This window comes from Pogoniulus pusillus, chromosome 14 (genome assembly GCF_015220805.1).
Source record: "Pogoniulus pusillus isolate bPogPus1 chromosome 14, bPogPus1.pri, whole genome shotgun sequence".
Taxonomy (NCBI): domain Eukaryota; kingdom Metazoa; phylum Chordata; class Aves; order Piciformes; family Lybiidae; genus Pogoniulus; species Pogoniulus pusillus.
Genome location: NC_087277.1, coordinates 10286636 through 10301113, shown reverse-complemented (window position 1 = coordinate 10301113; position 14478 = coordinate 10286636). Strand labels below are relative to the sequence as shown.

Below are 14478 nucleotides of genomic sequence, written 5' to 3'. Positions count from 1 at the left end.
TTCATGTAGTATTATTTATTGACCTGCTATTGTCTTGTAGACAAGACTGTAGGATCCACTCATAAAAAATCATCTAAGTGCAAATCTTCACTTAGTGCCTTAACACATATCATTGTAATGGTTCTTGGAGATGAGATACTTACTACTTGTTAATTCACGAAAGGTAGCGTTGACATGCTGCTGTTTTCTTCTGCACTCACCTTTTCCTGGCTAACTACCTTTTCCCATCACCTGCCACCATGACAGATGAGTCACAACTCTTGCATGATCATTTCCACAAGTACAGAAGACACCAGCAGCAACAGAAGAATCTACGCAGGCGCTTGAGATATTCAGATGTTCATATGTCCTCTCAAAACACTTCTGGCACTTCTTTTTATAGAAGGGAAACTGATGCCTAGTGAACTTCAGTGACTTCCCCAAGGCCACAAAATACAGTGGCAGTTTGAAAGCACAACTGCACCCAGCCTCAAGGCCTCAGCAAAATCAGACTTGGAGCAACTCAGCTGGTTTATCTGCTTCATATATTGCTACTATGAGTTCCTCGTTCTTCTTGAGGGAAAATGAGAAGTGAGACAAAAAAAACCCTATGAAAATTATAATTAAAAAGAAATGTTAATTTACAATTCAGACAACCTCGGCATATCCTCTAAAGGCTGAAATTTTTCATAGGTCTCAGTGTCAGCAATCATAAGGAACACGTAAGTCTTACATGTGATTCTGACTGATAAAGCAAACATTCCCATTTGCATTCTTGGAATTTAATCAGTACATATTTCAGTCTTCATTCTTCACCAGAGCTTCGGTGTGCTATATACCATTGTAAATGGAAACAAGTCAAAAAGCCTGGATTTGAGTCGGAATGCATTTTGTAAAGTTTATTTTCATCTGAAAGGAGCAAAACCCTCACATAATCAATGCTGCATGCACTGTCAAGAAAGTTATCTGAGTACCAAAAAAGAGAAAGGTAATAAAAAGAAGTGTCAAGTCCTCAAATTCTTAAAAAGAGGAACAAAGAAGAGAAAGCAAAAAAAGATCAAAAGAAAAAAAAACGGGGGGGGGGGGGGGGGGGAGAGGGCAAGAAAAAGAAAAAAACAAGAGTGTCCTGCAGCTACTTGTAGGGGATCAGGATGAACATTTCAGAATTATCTTGTCTGCATAAGGGATTCTTTCATGTTTTGGCCAAACATTGAGAACATGTCAGCACAAAACTTATGTTTAACTCAGATAAATCTTTCCCTAATGTAATAGTCAAGAAAAGAAATACAACGGCTTTATATTCTTAATCTTCCTGAATGCTGCTAACCCCTGATTTTTCTTCTACTTTTGTGGTTTCCTCCTCCTTCCCTAGTTATTCCAGCACACAGTTAGATCACTGAAAGCTGAATACTGATCTACTTAAATTGATAAAAATTAAAGCCTTCAGAGTGAGCCTTCAAAGCCCACACTACTTTCTATATATACTGTATGCCTCTACATTTGAACAGGAGTTAGCAGTATTTTCTTACTGCCACACTTTTGTGGCAGAAATATGAAGATAAGAAAGTGACAGATTAATATACTACAGAGAATATTTTCATACAGTAAATTACACAGATAAAATATTCCTCTCTGGCTTTTGTTCAAAGAAGTTGATTTATCTTTGTGCTAAAGAGCCTGCACAAGACCTCTGCAGTACTTCATAGTATTCTGAAGCTGAAACAGACCATTAGGATCATCTATTCTGATCTCATGCATAGTAGAGGCCAAGGAACCTCACCCAGCAATTTCAGGCCTATAACTTACAGCTGTAAGCTCACTCATTCTCTCAAGGTTAACATCACTAGTGTGCAGAGGGTCTGCAAAAAGGTCTATACAGCATTTAAATCCCACTTATGATCTATTTTGAAGACTGCTAAGAATTTATGAGGTCTGGGGCACAGAGAAATTTATACTATGTACATGAGGTAACGCAGCAGGTGACTGCAAACCTCCCTAACTTATAATGACCTCTGGGGAAGAAAATTACTACTTCCTTAAGAAAATACAGGAGAAAAAAAATATCCATACATACATATGTTTGCATTTGAAATCAAACACTATGTGAATACCACCTACTGAAACCTGAGAAATAAAAATTGTACAGTTTAGGTCTGTGCACTCACAAGAGTACTGACAAAAACTGAGACTGGCCAAAATGCAACCTTCTGGTCAGGGGCAAGCTGTCAGTACTCTTCCATGAGAATACACTAAAGCAAGACAGCTTTAAATCAGGACTGGATTTCACTTTGAATGGTACTGTCTAGGTCAGTCACAACACACCAGCTTCATGCAAGAATAACTGCACGAAATGCAGTGATCTGTACTAGGCAGGAAGTCAAGCCACTAGATCATGCTGATCCTTGCAATCTATGATCTGATAACACAAATTCTCTCACTATTAATCCTCCATTTATATTTAACATTACTAAATGCAAGAGGAGGGCGATGTGGCCCCAACACCTCTAAATCCTTCTAGGCTTGAGTTGCTGTAGTACCACGGCAGGTTAAGGAGTAACCACACAAGCTGCAGGAAAGCTTTTGCTGCCACCTCATGGGTTTCTCCTTCCCTCAAGAATTGCAGAAGCTGAGGAACAAAAATACTTGGATGCACTCAGCTTACTGAGTACCCAAACCAAAAGAGCCAGCAGAACAAAAGCATGTTGCTTAATATAGCTAATTTTCCCTCACTGCACTGTGTTCTTTTTCCAGCTAGGAAATAATAACAGCCCCACATATTTGTTTTTTCCCACTTTGTAAGATTATAGGCTATGGTCACAGGGTGGTTTCTGGATAAATATAAAAGAAGACAAATCTTTCATTACAAGCCATATTTTTCCAAATTTTCAAAGAAGGCACACTTCCAAATTTTCATTTTTAAGACAGCTTCTTTGAAGAACAGCCTTCAGAACCAACTGCTGCATTCCAGCAACAGACTCATCAGTGCTGGCTATAAATGTCTTAAGTAATTATTACAGTGTAGCTTCTTAAGTACAAAGGTAAGACACAAAATTAATCCAACCATACCTTCTCAAAATTTTGGTATTGACTGAAGAGCCTAATGCACAAAATGCTTTGCTTCAGAAAAACATTTCACAGGAACTCAGTCAGTTCTTTTTGTTTCAAAAAATGCAATTACTTGGAATAGAAATACATGAAGTGTGACAGCATCTACCTGCCTATCTCAAGAAAACTTATCTGTTTTCCCCACTGTTAGCTAAAAGGTTAAATACCTATAAAATAATTCAAGAATAATGTACAATAAAAGAGAACATCTTTACTACAAGGATGAAACTTAATCAAGGAATCTGAAGGAATCATAGAATCAACCAGGTTGGAAGAGACCTCCAAGATCATCCAGCCCAACCAAGCACCCAGCCCTATTCAGTCAACTAGACCATGGCACCAAGTGCCTCATCCAGTCTTTTCCTGAACATCTCCAGGGACGGTGACTCCACCACCTCCCCGGGCAGCCCATTCCAATGCCAATCACTCTCTCTGTGAAGAACTTCCTCCTAACATCCAGGAAAACAAAATCAGTATTCTTGAGAAAAGGAATTTGAAACATTTTATCTCACATGTCTGAAAATACAAGTTTACTTTAAACAACAGGAAAGGAACCTTCTCTACAAGAAAGATGTAATTTTGGTGCCTGCACTGAGTTTGTGCAAGCCACCAATTAGTACCACAGACGCTGGTGTAGCAACAAGGCAGACCAGTTAACAAACAGCTTCTGGTAGATAAATGCCTGGGGTTAGGAAGAAACTTCCTGTGAACAGTTTGCTATTGTGGGGGAATTCTTGCAGCTTCGCTGGAAGCATCTGGTAGAGGCTAACACAGAAGAGCTACTGAACTTCACAGATCACTAGCCTCTCTTCATTTTCTGTAGCACCTTCTCTCATAGCAGAAAACATGTTTGTATAGCAAATGACAGTGAAAAGTCATCTATCTCTGGGATGGATATTGATGTTCTACACTTACATTCTCCAACAAGAAGAAAAAAAAATAAATCATGGAACCCTTAACTTAAAGACAAAGTAAATTCTGAGAGACTGAAGCACACTGGGGGATTTCAGATCCAGGTAAGATTGTTCCTTTGTGTCCATAAAGAAGTAAAAGATTGCTCAATTCTAGTGCTATTCCTACCCTACACATAAAATTGTTATCTACTTGCTTCCCATGAGCACTTTCACAGATACATGGGCTCATAAGGTGAATAAAAAAAGGTCTGATTCTCCACGTAGGTCCCTACAACACAGGACATAGCTTTGTCCACTGTGAGGTGAGAGCAATCTAACGAAACCACAACTCCTGTGTGAAGGGAGGTAGGATGTGCAAGACAATATCTTGGCACAGCTTTTCTTCCCTAGACAAGAACAGGATAGCAATTGAAAGGATAGCAAGTCAAAGCTTCATCTTGCTCATTTCCTCAGTCTAGCTCTCACTCAAGCAGGTTACAAAGAGCCATTCTGGCCTGTTGCCTATTCTCAGAGCAAGTATTTTGATTATTTTATGAAGAACAATATTCTCTAACACCATGGAAACTAACAGAGCAGTGCAGGTGTCAACAGGTTTATTTCTGATTCCCAAAGCAATCACATCATGGTCATTTCATGGACAAGAATGTTGTTAAAATATTAAGATCCACATTATGGTATGGTATTCCAGGAATCCTGCATTTAAACTTTCTATGAAAAATTAACTAGGAAATAAATAAATAGATAAAAAGACCAAACTAAGAAACTTAAACCATTTTATATTCAAACACAGCTACAGAGCCCATCCTTATATTGGAGTTTGCACCATTCCAAGTAGGAGAAGGTTTATGTCAAGGACAGAGAAACTGCCCTGGAAAGATCCCCTGATCTCAGCAAGGAAATCACTTAAAATGTTGAAGTCTGACTGTTACACGTTGCTGCAATGTGTTTAGAAAGCCACTGCAGGCAACAGAAACTCATGAACCAACTGTTCATTAAAAGGCTGCCAATAATTTCATAAAACTAGGCTAGCAGTTGTGTGCTCCACACTCCTATGTCAACAAGGGTCAGCAATATTCAGGGTGATTCCTGTTTAATACCATTTTAAAAGAGCAATGAGAGAAATCAAAGTGATGTGGGTAATCTCAAAGAGCTAAATCCACTCTGAAAAAAGATCCCACATTACCAGCTACTATTTAACTAGTATTTAGCAGGCATGACAACACAAATGGATCCCAAGCAACCTGGAGAAGAGAAAGCAGTTGTTAAAGGGAGGATATTGTACATGTGAAATGCAGTGTAGCACACATGAAAAGCAGAGGCAGCTCTGGGGCAAGGGCAACAGACAAATGGGATCAGCAGCCAAAGCTGAGTTAAACTCTACTGGCAAGGGCAGATTATGCAACAGGAAATGAGCAGACAAGCAGGAAAAGCCAGAGCTGTAAAGGGCTAACTTAAGCTGGAGCACATGCCAAAGAATCCTATCACTAACACTCTGTAAGACCCAGAGGCCTGCCCTGTACATACTGGTGAGCAGAAAAATCTTTCAAATTGTGGAGAAAGATAGAAGGAATTGTCATGCAGACCCCAGTAGTGCTTACGAGAAGATCACTGCTATGTAACACAGACGGTGAACAGCCAGAGGTAGCAGCTGACCACAGTATTTTAGAGCAAGTTTTAGAAGAAAAGCAGCTCTTTTCCCCCCACCCTCCCAAAATAAAATTAGAGTTCAGGTGCAGTAACTGAATCACAGAATGTCAAGGGCTAGAAGGGACCTCAAAAGCTCATCCAGTCCAACCCCCTTGCCAGAGCAGGATCACCTATATCAGATCACACAGGAACACAGCCAGGTGGGTTTTGAATATCTCCGGAGAAGGAGACTCCACATCCCCCTGGGCAGCCTGTTCCAGAGTTCTGTCACCCTCACAGGGAAAAAATTCCTCCTCATGTTTACATGAAACTTCCTATGCCTCATCTTCCACCCCTTGCCCCTTGTCCTGTCATGAGGCATCACCAAGCAGAGCCTGGCTCCATCCTTCTGGCACTCACCCTTTACATATTTATAAACATTGACGAGGTCACCTCTCACTGCTTCCTTCCCAGCTATTCTACACTTCACACTGGGACTGTGATGCATGGTTTGAACTCTCAGACATCAAGGATGCATCTTGTTCTCTACTAGAAAACCTGTTTGGGTTATTAGAGAAAATCCTATCTGTTAAAGATGTTTTTCAGAAGTTTTCAGCTAAGAAATCCTACTAACCTGGCCTGCAGTGTGCCTAGTCTCCAGCCTTTCCAGTTATTTTCCATTTGCACTGGACAGTCTGGCTTTATGCTTCTATTTTTTTTTATATAGAATCACAGAATTATGTTTGTTGGAAAGGATCTTTAAGATCAAGTCCAACCATTATCTAACTATGAAATGTGGTGCTAAACCGTGTCCCTCAGCACCACATCTGTGCATCTTTTAAACACCTCCAGGAATGGTGATTCAACCACCTCCCTGGGGAGCCTGCTTCAGTGTTTGACAACTCTTTCAGTGAAGATGTTTCTTCTAATAGCCAACACAAACCTCCCTTGATGCAGCCTAGGGCTGTTTCCTAAAATAACATTTTTAAATGTTTCTATACCACAATTATATTCTTGAAAGAAGAGAAAAATACAACCTTTAGATAATGTCAGTTTCTAACCAGTAGAAAGACTGAAACAAACATAAAACTTGTCTTTTTTAACTCATTAAATAAAATGAGCTTTTTTTTGGTGGTTGACTTTGCCATTCAGTTTGGTGAACCTAATTTTCACCTTTATAGATCCTTAATCTCTTTACCAACATTTGCTCACAACAGGACACCATGAAGATGCTCAATGCTCTAAGTGCAGTTCTAAATGGACAGGGAGGTCTTAGTTCCCAAATTAAGTTCCTGTACCTGAAAAATAGTTATTTGAAAAAGAAAAGGTTTTCAGCTCAGATGCACTAAAACTATTCTTCACCTAAATTAGTATCACTTAACAGAAACTCTACCTTCTTTTGCTAGAGATTGTAAGTGTTCATAAATGTCTGACCTGAATATTTAACACTGACAATTTCTTTTCAGAAATCTCTGTAGTACTAGAATAAAATAGACATAAATGCATTAGTGGACTACACAATAGAATCACTCATGAAATAAAGACTTTGCTAATTGCAGATTTGGCAATGAACTTCACAATAGTCCAACTATCTCATTCTTACAGTACATTGTGAACAGAAGATTTCTTAAAGAGACTTGGGAGTCATTGCGGCAGCAGCTAATTTCAGATTTATCTCCAGAGTGCAGCAGAAGTGAACAAGATGCTAGAAGGCACAAAAGAAAGAGGAGGTAGCAAAAAGCTGGAAACAGATATTGAGTGTTTATACTATTAGAGGCTCACAGACATTTCAGATTGTTTCAATTCTACAGTGCAATATTTTGACTTCTTCATGTAAGGTCTGTTATTATTTACAATTCCATAGTAAAAAGTCCATACTTCTGTAGTGCCTCTCACTGGGATTTCCAAGACATCTCACAGCTTTAAATAAAGCTTAAATGGAAAGGAGTAATTTTGAATTACTATTCTGGACTGCAAACAGATGTCAAGAAGACTGTATGCACAAGTTGAAATGCATGTGAATCTGCCCAGAAATATTGAGTATTAAATCTTTCATATGAAAGATTCTACTCATATGAAACAGGAATGTATTGTTATTGGCATTATTATTTTGCAGAAAGTGGTAAAATGAACTTGTTCAAGGTCATGGAGAATTAGATTAATTGCTACATTCTGTCCTCCATTTCAGAATGTGCAAGCATGTGATGACAGGCTATAAATCTTTAGATCTTCCAAGTCATCTGAATTGTAATTTATTTTCATGAAACTGATTCCCTCCCTTTTCCAGATTCCTCTGATCACTATTTATTGCAAAGCTACAATGTTTAATTATTTAATTGAACCCTTCCTCTCTTGTCAGTTTCTCTAACAGTCATTTATACTCCTCAGAACAGCTGTGTCCAGTGAGATTACTTTATCTTTCCAAAACAGAACATCAAAACTTAAAGGGGAAAATACCAAGTTGAGAGGATGTTCTGAGTACAATGAACACATAGGAGGAAAAAAAATAGAAAAGCCAAGAACACCAAACCTGAGAATTGCACCCAAACTAAAAGGCTCTGTTGTTATTACCAGAATGTAGGTTAAATATGAAGAGCAAAAGTGTTCAATTTTCAGAATATCATTTAGAGGTACACAGGACTCCACAGACAGGATAAATTTAACTACAGCAGCATAGTAATGAACAGTAATCAATAGCAGCATCAGTATGTGCACTGTCTGGCATGCAAACTATCTTTACCCAGAAACAGATAAATTCCATTTAAGCAGGACTGAAGTGAGTCAGTATGTAGACAGCAACTTCCTGAAAGTAATCAGGGTACAGAAAGAATAGTCTCAGTTCAACAGGAGACATTCTCTATCTGAAATTACTTTTGAAAAGAAAACCCAGTGTTTTAGTTCATAGAATCATAGAATCAACCAGGTTGGAAGAGACTTCCAAGATCATCCATAGATCTGAAACTTTCAGACATTAAGCCAAAATGCAGGTGTGAAAGATCTAGTGGTATTTATTCATGAGCAAGCAGTTTAGTCTAAGGTCCCTGATGTCCAACTCAGAAACCTTTATTTTCTCTAACAAAGTTTTCTCAGTTGTTTCACTCAGTTATAGGAAGTGTTATTTTTCTCTTTTGGGTTATGATACCGTTACAATGTCCCTATACAGCATTATTCACCCAGATGAGCTTCAATTCAATGGTGGTGAATTAAGTAATTCCTGTGACCATCATTCACCTTCCCTGAGAGTTGAGAGCCTTAGCCAGTGTTTGCAGCACATCCAAGCTGCCTGATGAAAAGTGCTAACAAGGTAACTATGAATCATGGAATATTTTGAGCCAATTCCTGCCCTTCCTATCAGCAGCCCTCTAGTTCCTTGATCAAACAAGTAGGTTTTTTTCCCTCCATATCCTATGGAACCCGCCTGAACATGAGCCAGCAGTGTGCCCAGGTGGCCAAGAGAGCCAATGGCATCTTGGCCTGCATCAGGAATGGTGTGGTCAGCAGGAGCAGGGAGGTCATTCTGCCCCTGTACTCTGCACTGGTTAGACCACACCTTGAGTACTGTGTTCAGTTCTGGGCCCCCCAGTTTAGGAAGGACATTGAGATGCTTGAGCGTGTCCAGAGAAGGGCGATGAGGCTGGTGAGAGGCCTTGAGCACAAGCCCTACGAGGAGAGGCTGAGGGAGCTGGGATTGGTTAGCCTGGAGAAGAGGAGGCTCAGGGGTGACCTTATTGCTGTCTACAACTACCTGAAGGGTGGTTGTGGCCAGGAGGAGGTTGCTCTCTTCTCTCAGGTGGCCAGCATCAGAATGAGAGGACACAGCCTCAGGCTGCACCAGGGGAGATTTAGGCTGGAGGTGAGGAGAAAGTTCTTCACTGAGAGAGTCATTGGACACTGGAATGGGCTGCCCGGGGAGGTGGTGGAGTCGCCGTCCCTGGAGCTGTTCAAGGCAGGATTGGACGTGGCACTTGGTGCCATGGTCTAGCCTTGAGCTCTGTGGTAAAGGGTTGGACTTGGTGATCTGTGAGGTCTCTTCCAACCTTGGTGATACTGTGATACTGTGATATTAGCACATCTGTTTGCAAAGCTTCTATTCAGAATTGCTTTGGAAGGATTTTATAGCTTCCATAACCAGTGTAAGAGTTCTTTGTTCTCTGGATGGTTTAACTGGAGAGGGCTTTAGGCAACTGAAGGATCATGCACAGATCAAGGTACAGATAGAGGCCAATTTCTTTTCAGTGCTCTTTATAACACGCATGGCAGTACCACTGCCGATCTTTCTCTGCCCCCTAGCGATCTTTGATTGTCACTCTGCCTGAACAACCGTGGCGCGCATACAAAAGTGCTGAAACACGAAACTCTTTTCTTTTGCATCCTTTACAAGTGTTCTTCATATTGCTCCCCCCTAAATAGGTCAAAAAGCACAGAACCTTTTCTAGCCCTACAGTGCTAATAGGTAGGAAGTGGTTTTTACTTGACAGGGAACACCCACAAATGGGCATAAAATAAAATCCCTTTCCACATGTCAAAGTAAGCTTAAATTTGTTATATTATATAGAGCTCTAAAGTTAGAAAACAAAAATCAGACAGAGGTTCTTTCACCAAGTCACTGCTTAATTGTTAAAACAAAATGTAAAACTATGGCATTTGCTGCCTATAAAGCATCTCACCTACAGCACCAGAGCAAACACACTACCACACCTAAAACAAGGCAAAGGGATCCAGGTAGATCTTTTGATCTAAGTTATCATTAGGTACATTTCTAGGAAGTCCCTCCATGATACTGGGTTAAACTATACACAGTGGCAAACACTGCTGTGTACTATTTAATAAATGCATTTACCAGTAAATGTTTTCAGGATTGGGCTATTGGAGAACAGCAACTAAGAGAGGAAACAGACATCACTTACTGCACTGACTTTGCCTTTTCAGTTATATATCTTCAGATGTAAATACAACTTCTCTTGTGTACTTGCTATGAAAATATCTGGTACCTCTCCCAAAAAACAGTGTTGTCCAATATGAAAGTCCACAGGACCAAAATACTTTGTTTTACAAGCACTGTTTCTGTGAAGGTATCAGTCAAATAGAATTCTTTGCCTGTACAAAGCCTGGCAGTGAAACCTGTCAGAAGTTGGAGTTACCTTTTTTTTTTCCAGGAAATTAAAACAACTTTTAAGTGGGATAGGAGCACAAATGCAGAAACAGATTATCTAACATTGGCACAAAATTAAATTAAAATTTTGCCTCAGAATATGAAGGCAAAGTAGGATAGATGAGTAATAATTCTAGAAAAAGAAATTGTCACATATGTGTTGGAGACAAGAGCTGAACAGTCAAGTGTTGCAGATCAGGTGATGCTAATCCTGTAATGCCACAAGTATTTGTTCCAAAAGTAACATGTCACAGAAACCCTTTGTCTTTCCTGATGGTGCTGAGTGAGGAACATAAGAACTTGGAAGTCCAGGTGAAGTAGTCAGGGGAGTGAAAACAAATCTTAAAAAATGAAGAAGCTTCACTCATTTGTCAGTACACACATACATACGTCTGGCAGGAGATGAGTAGAAGCAAAGACAACTATTGCAAGGAAAAAGCTAACACCCTAAAACTAGACCAAAGAGTCACAAACTACAGACACAAGTCTGGCATGTCTTTTTCTGTAGGGCAGTGGGATGGACTAGGTTAAAAGGTTGTGCTTGGAAATTCTATAACTACAGTTCCACAGCAAAGCCAGCCCTGCTAAAATCAGTGTTAGTCTAGAGCTGATTTTCAGTCACAAGATAGCACTTATCTATAACAATGACCATGGGTATTTCATCAAGAGTAATACAGGATAGAATGCTAACTGTGGCATTTTTGATTCCTGAGTGGAGAAAATTACTTCAAGTTTGTAATTAAAGACTAATGTGTCAGAAGCAGGTAAGAGAGGAAGGCAGTGACATCTTCTAGGAGTATAAAACACAACTTCCAACTGCAGACCTGCAACAGCAGAGCTTAAGATGCCTTTCACCCCTCCAAATGGGAACACAACAAGGGCTTCTACTGAACAGTGAAATTGATCAAGGCTTTAACTTTCATACAAATAACTAATTTCTGTTAATCATTCTGCAGATTTGGGAATGAAAGACTTCAGTGCTATCACTCTGCTTCCATGTATTGCTTATGGTAAAACAGGAGAGAAAGTAGGAGAGAGCGTGACTGCAAATAGAAGAAATACAACTGGTTAAACCAGTTCTATCTCAGAGGGAATCCCAAGTTGACTGTTCAGATAAGCTCTCCATTTCCTCTACTCAGAAACTGTCACTGACAGCAGTATGGATAAAGAGGAGAGAGAACTACTGCACTACATAAAGAGAAAAGCTTCATTGTACATAAACCTTAGCTCAGTTGAGTGCAAGATTTATAATGAACAGCAAAACTTGTGTTTCAGAGGATTATCATCCTTCACTCTCCACTTATAATTAAAACTATTCAATATGTTTTGAAGCATTACATTTTTTTCCCTAATGCAAAATTTATTGCAGATTTCAGAAGAGAAAGGGGATATCTAATGTTTGCCTTTGAAAATAGCTTTGCAGTGCACCTGTTACTATGAAACAGCAATAACAAGACTGTTAAAAGGGAGCACATACTTATGATACCCCACTTGCAAATATCCAAATTGAAGCACCCTAAAAGGGCCTGATTTTCAGCAGAGAAAGAGGCAGCATTTTAAAAACTGCATACCCTAACAGATGTGTCAAGGTTTATACTCAAAATCATTAGCATTATTTTAATATATCTTGCCCTAAACCTCAAATAAAGTACACACAAAGAAGCAGTATTAGAATGAAAAGTCATTTTATTCACCCACTTAAGAGGTCTTCTTCATCTTGTTCAGCAACATTAAAGTATTTACAAAGCTGCAGGACACAACCACTAGAACACAATTAGCCTTAGGTTTTAGAAAAGCTGGGACAATGCCTGATATTTCCACTGAAACTGAATTCAGCATTAAGACAATGAACTGATTGGAATGAAAACACCCTGGTCTAGCAAGAAGAGCTATGAAGCTAGATATTGACAACAGCCGAGTCAAAATGCATAGGTGTAGGACTCATCTGTCAGATTCCAAATACAAGACAAAAGAATATACTCACTGAAACTTTCCACAAGGTCAAGGGCAACGTGAGTAGCAATTTCCATCCCGGTATTTATGTAAGCCTGGCAGTTTTTCAAAGATGAAAGAGAGGAATCCACACCATTGAATGAGATCCTTGCGCCGCCTGGCATCTTGAAATTGTTAATTCTAGAAATAACAGATAAAACACTTTGAATGCACTTCACACCCAAACAGTTTGGAAATAAAACAGAAGCACAGGCAGCTAACTATACAGCAGTGTCAACAGAAGCAGTGAAACATCAGAAAGCAGTAATAAAACCTTAGCTCCCAAAGTGTCAGTAATTTCAGTGGAACTACAATTCACCAGAGGTTTTCAGTTCACCTCCTGCTCAATACTAAGCAAAACTACATCACCGAAAAGCAACTTTTCACCTACTCATTCCTACTGTTAAACCACAAAGAAGTTCAAGCTCAGTGATTATGTCTACCTGAAAATTACTGGTCTATTTCAGATCCAAAGAAGCCCACATGCCCCTAAATTTCTCTGTGTTTTCTAGGCAGGTTATCAGTTAGGCTGGAAAGAAATACAACTTCTTACATCCAATTCTGCCTCACCAATTACAAGCCTATATCTAAGAGAGACACTTTTCCAAGAATGTATTTATGACTAAAAATACCTAGCACCATTTTAAAATACAAGTCCACCTTAAAATGCTGCTTTTTTCTCCCAGAAATGCTACAAACTTTCAGTTCTAGAGTTCCAAACAGAACGGAGAAGGTTTTGCCCAAGCCTCAGCTTTGAGTACCCCAAGGCTCTCCCTTTACCACTTACCCTGGGACTCTAGAACTAAACCTTGTGCCCACTTGAACCTTAACAACACTGCCACGTTCCCTCTAAATGTCATATAATTAATCACAGAATGGTAGGGCTTGGAAGGGGCCTCTGGAGATCATCTAATTCAACCACCCTACTAACACAGCTACGCCTAGATCGGGTTACACAGGAACATCTACAGGCGGGTTTTGAAAGTCTCCAGAGAAGGAGACTCCAGAACCTCCATGGGCAGCCTGTTCCAGTGACCCACCACCCTCAAAGGAAGGAAGTTTCTCCTCATGTTCAAGTGAAACCTCCTGTGTTCTAGTTTATAGCCATTGCCCCTTGTCTTATCACTGGCCACCAATGAAGAGAGTCCTGCCCCATCCTCATGACCTCTACCCTTCAGATATTTGTATGCATCCATAAGATCCTCTGTCAGTCTAATGTCTTCCATACTGAAGAGCCTCAGGTCTCTCAGCCTCTCCTTGTAAGAGATACTCCAGTTCCCTAATTATACTTGTGACACTCTATCAGACTCTCTTCAGTAGCTCCCTGCCCCTCTTGAACTCTGGAGCCCAGACTGAACACAACACTCCAGATATGACGTCGCCAGGGCAGAGTAATGGGTTAGAACTTCCCTTGACCTGCTGACCATTGTCTTAATGAATCCTTCTTGGCCACAAGAGTGCATTTGCTGTCTCACAGTGAACTCGTCCACCAGCACTCTTAGAATCATAGAATCAACCAGGTTGGAAGAGACCTCCAACATCATCCAGTCCAACCTAGCACCCAGTCCTATCCAATCAACTAGACCATGGCACTAAGTGCCTCATCCAGTCTTTTCTTGAAGACCCCCAGGGACAGTGCCTCCACCACCTCCCTGGGCAGCCCATTCCAATGGGAAATCACTCTCTCTGGCAAGAACTTCTTCCTAATAT

At 40.0% G+C, this 14478-nt stretch overlaps 1 protein-coding gene across 1 annotated transcript in view; it reads right to left on the bottom strand.

The window, feature by feature from the left end:
- Window positions 1–14478, bottom strand: part of NSMCE2 (NSE2 (MMS21) homolog, SMC5-SMC6 complex SUMO ligase) — a 143394-nt gene that overhangs the window by 126320 nt on the left and 2596 nt on the right. The window contains exon 2 of the mRNA XM_064154278.1: window positions 12761–12909. Within this exon, the coding sequence (XP_064010348.1) occupies window positions 12761–12893 (133 nt within the window). The 5' untranslated portion in view covers window positions 12894–12909. The remainder of the gene's footprint in view (window positions 1–12760; window positions 12910–14478) is intronic.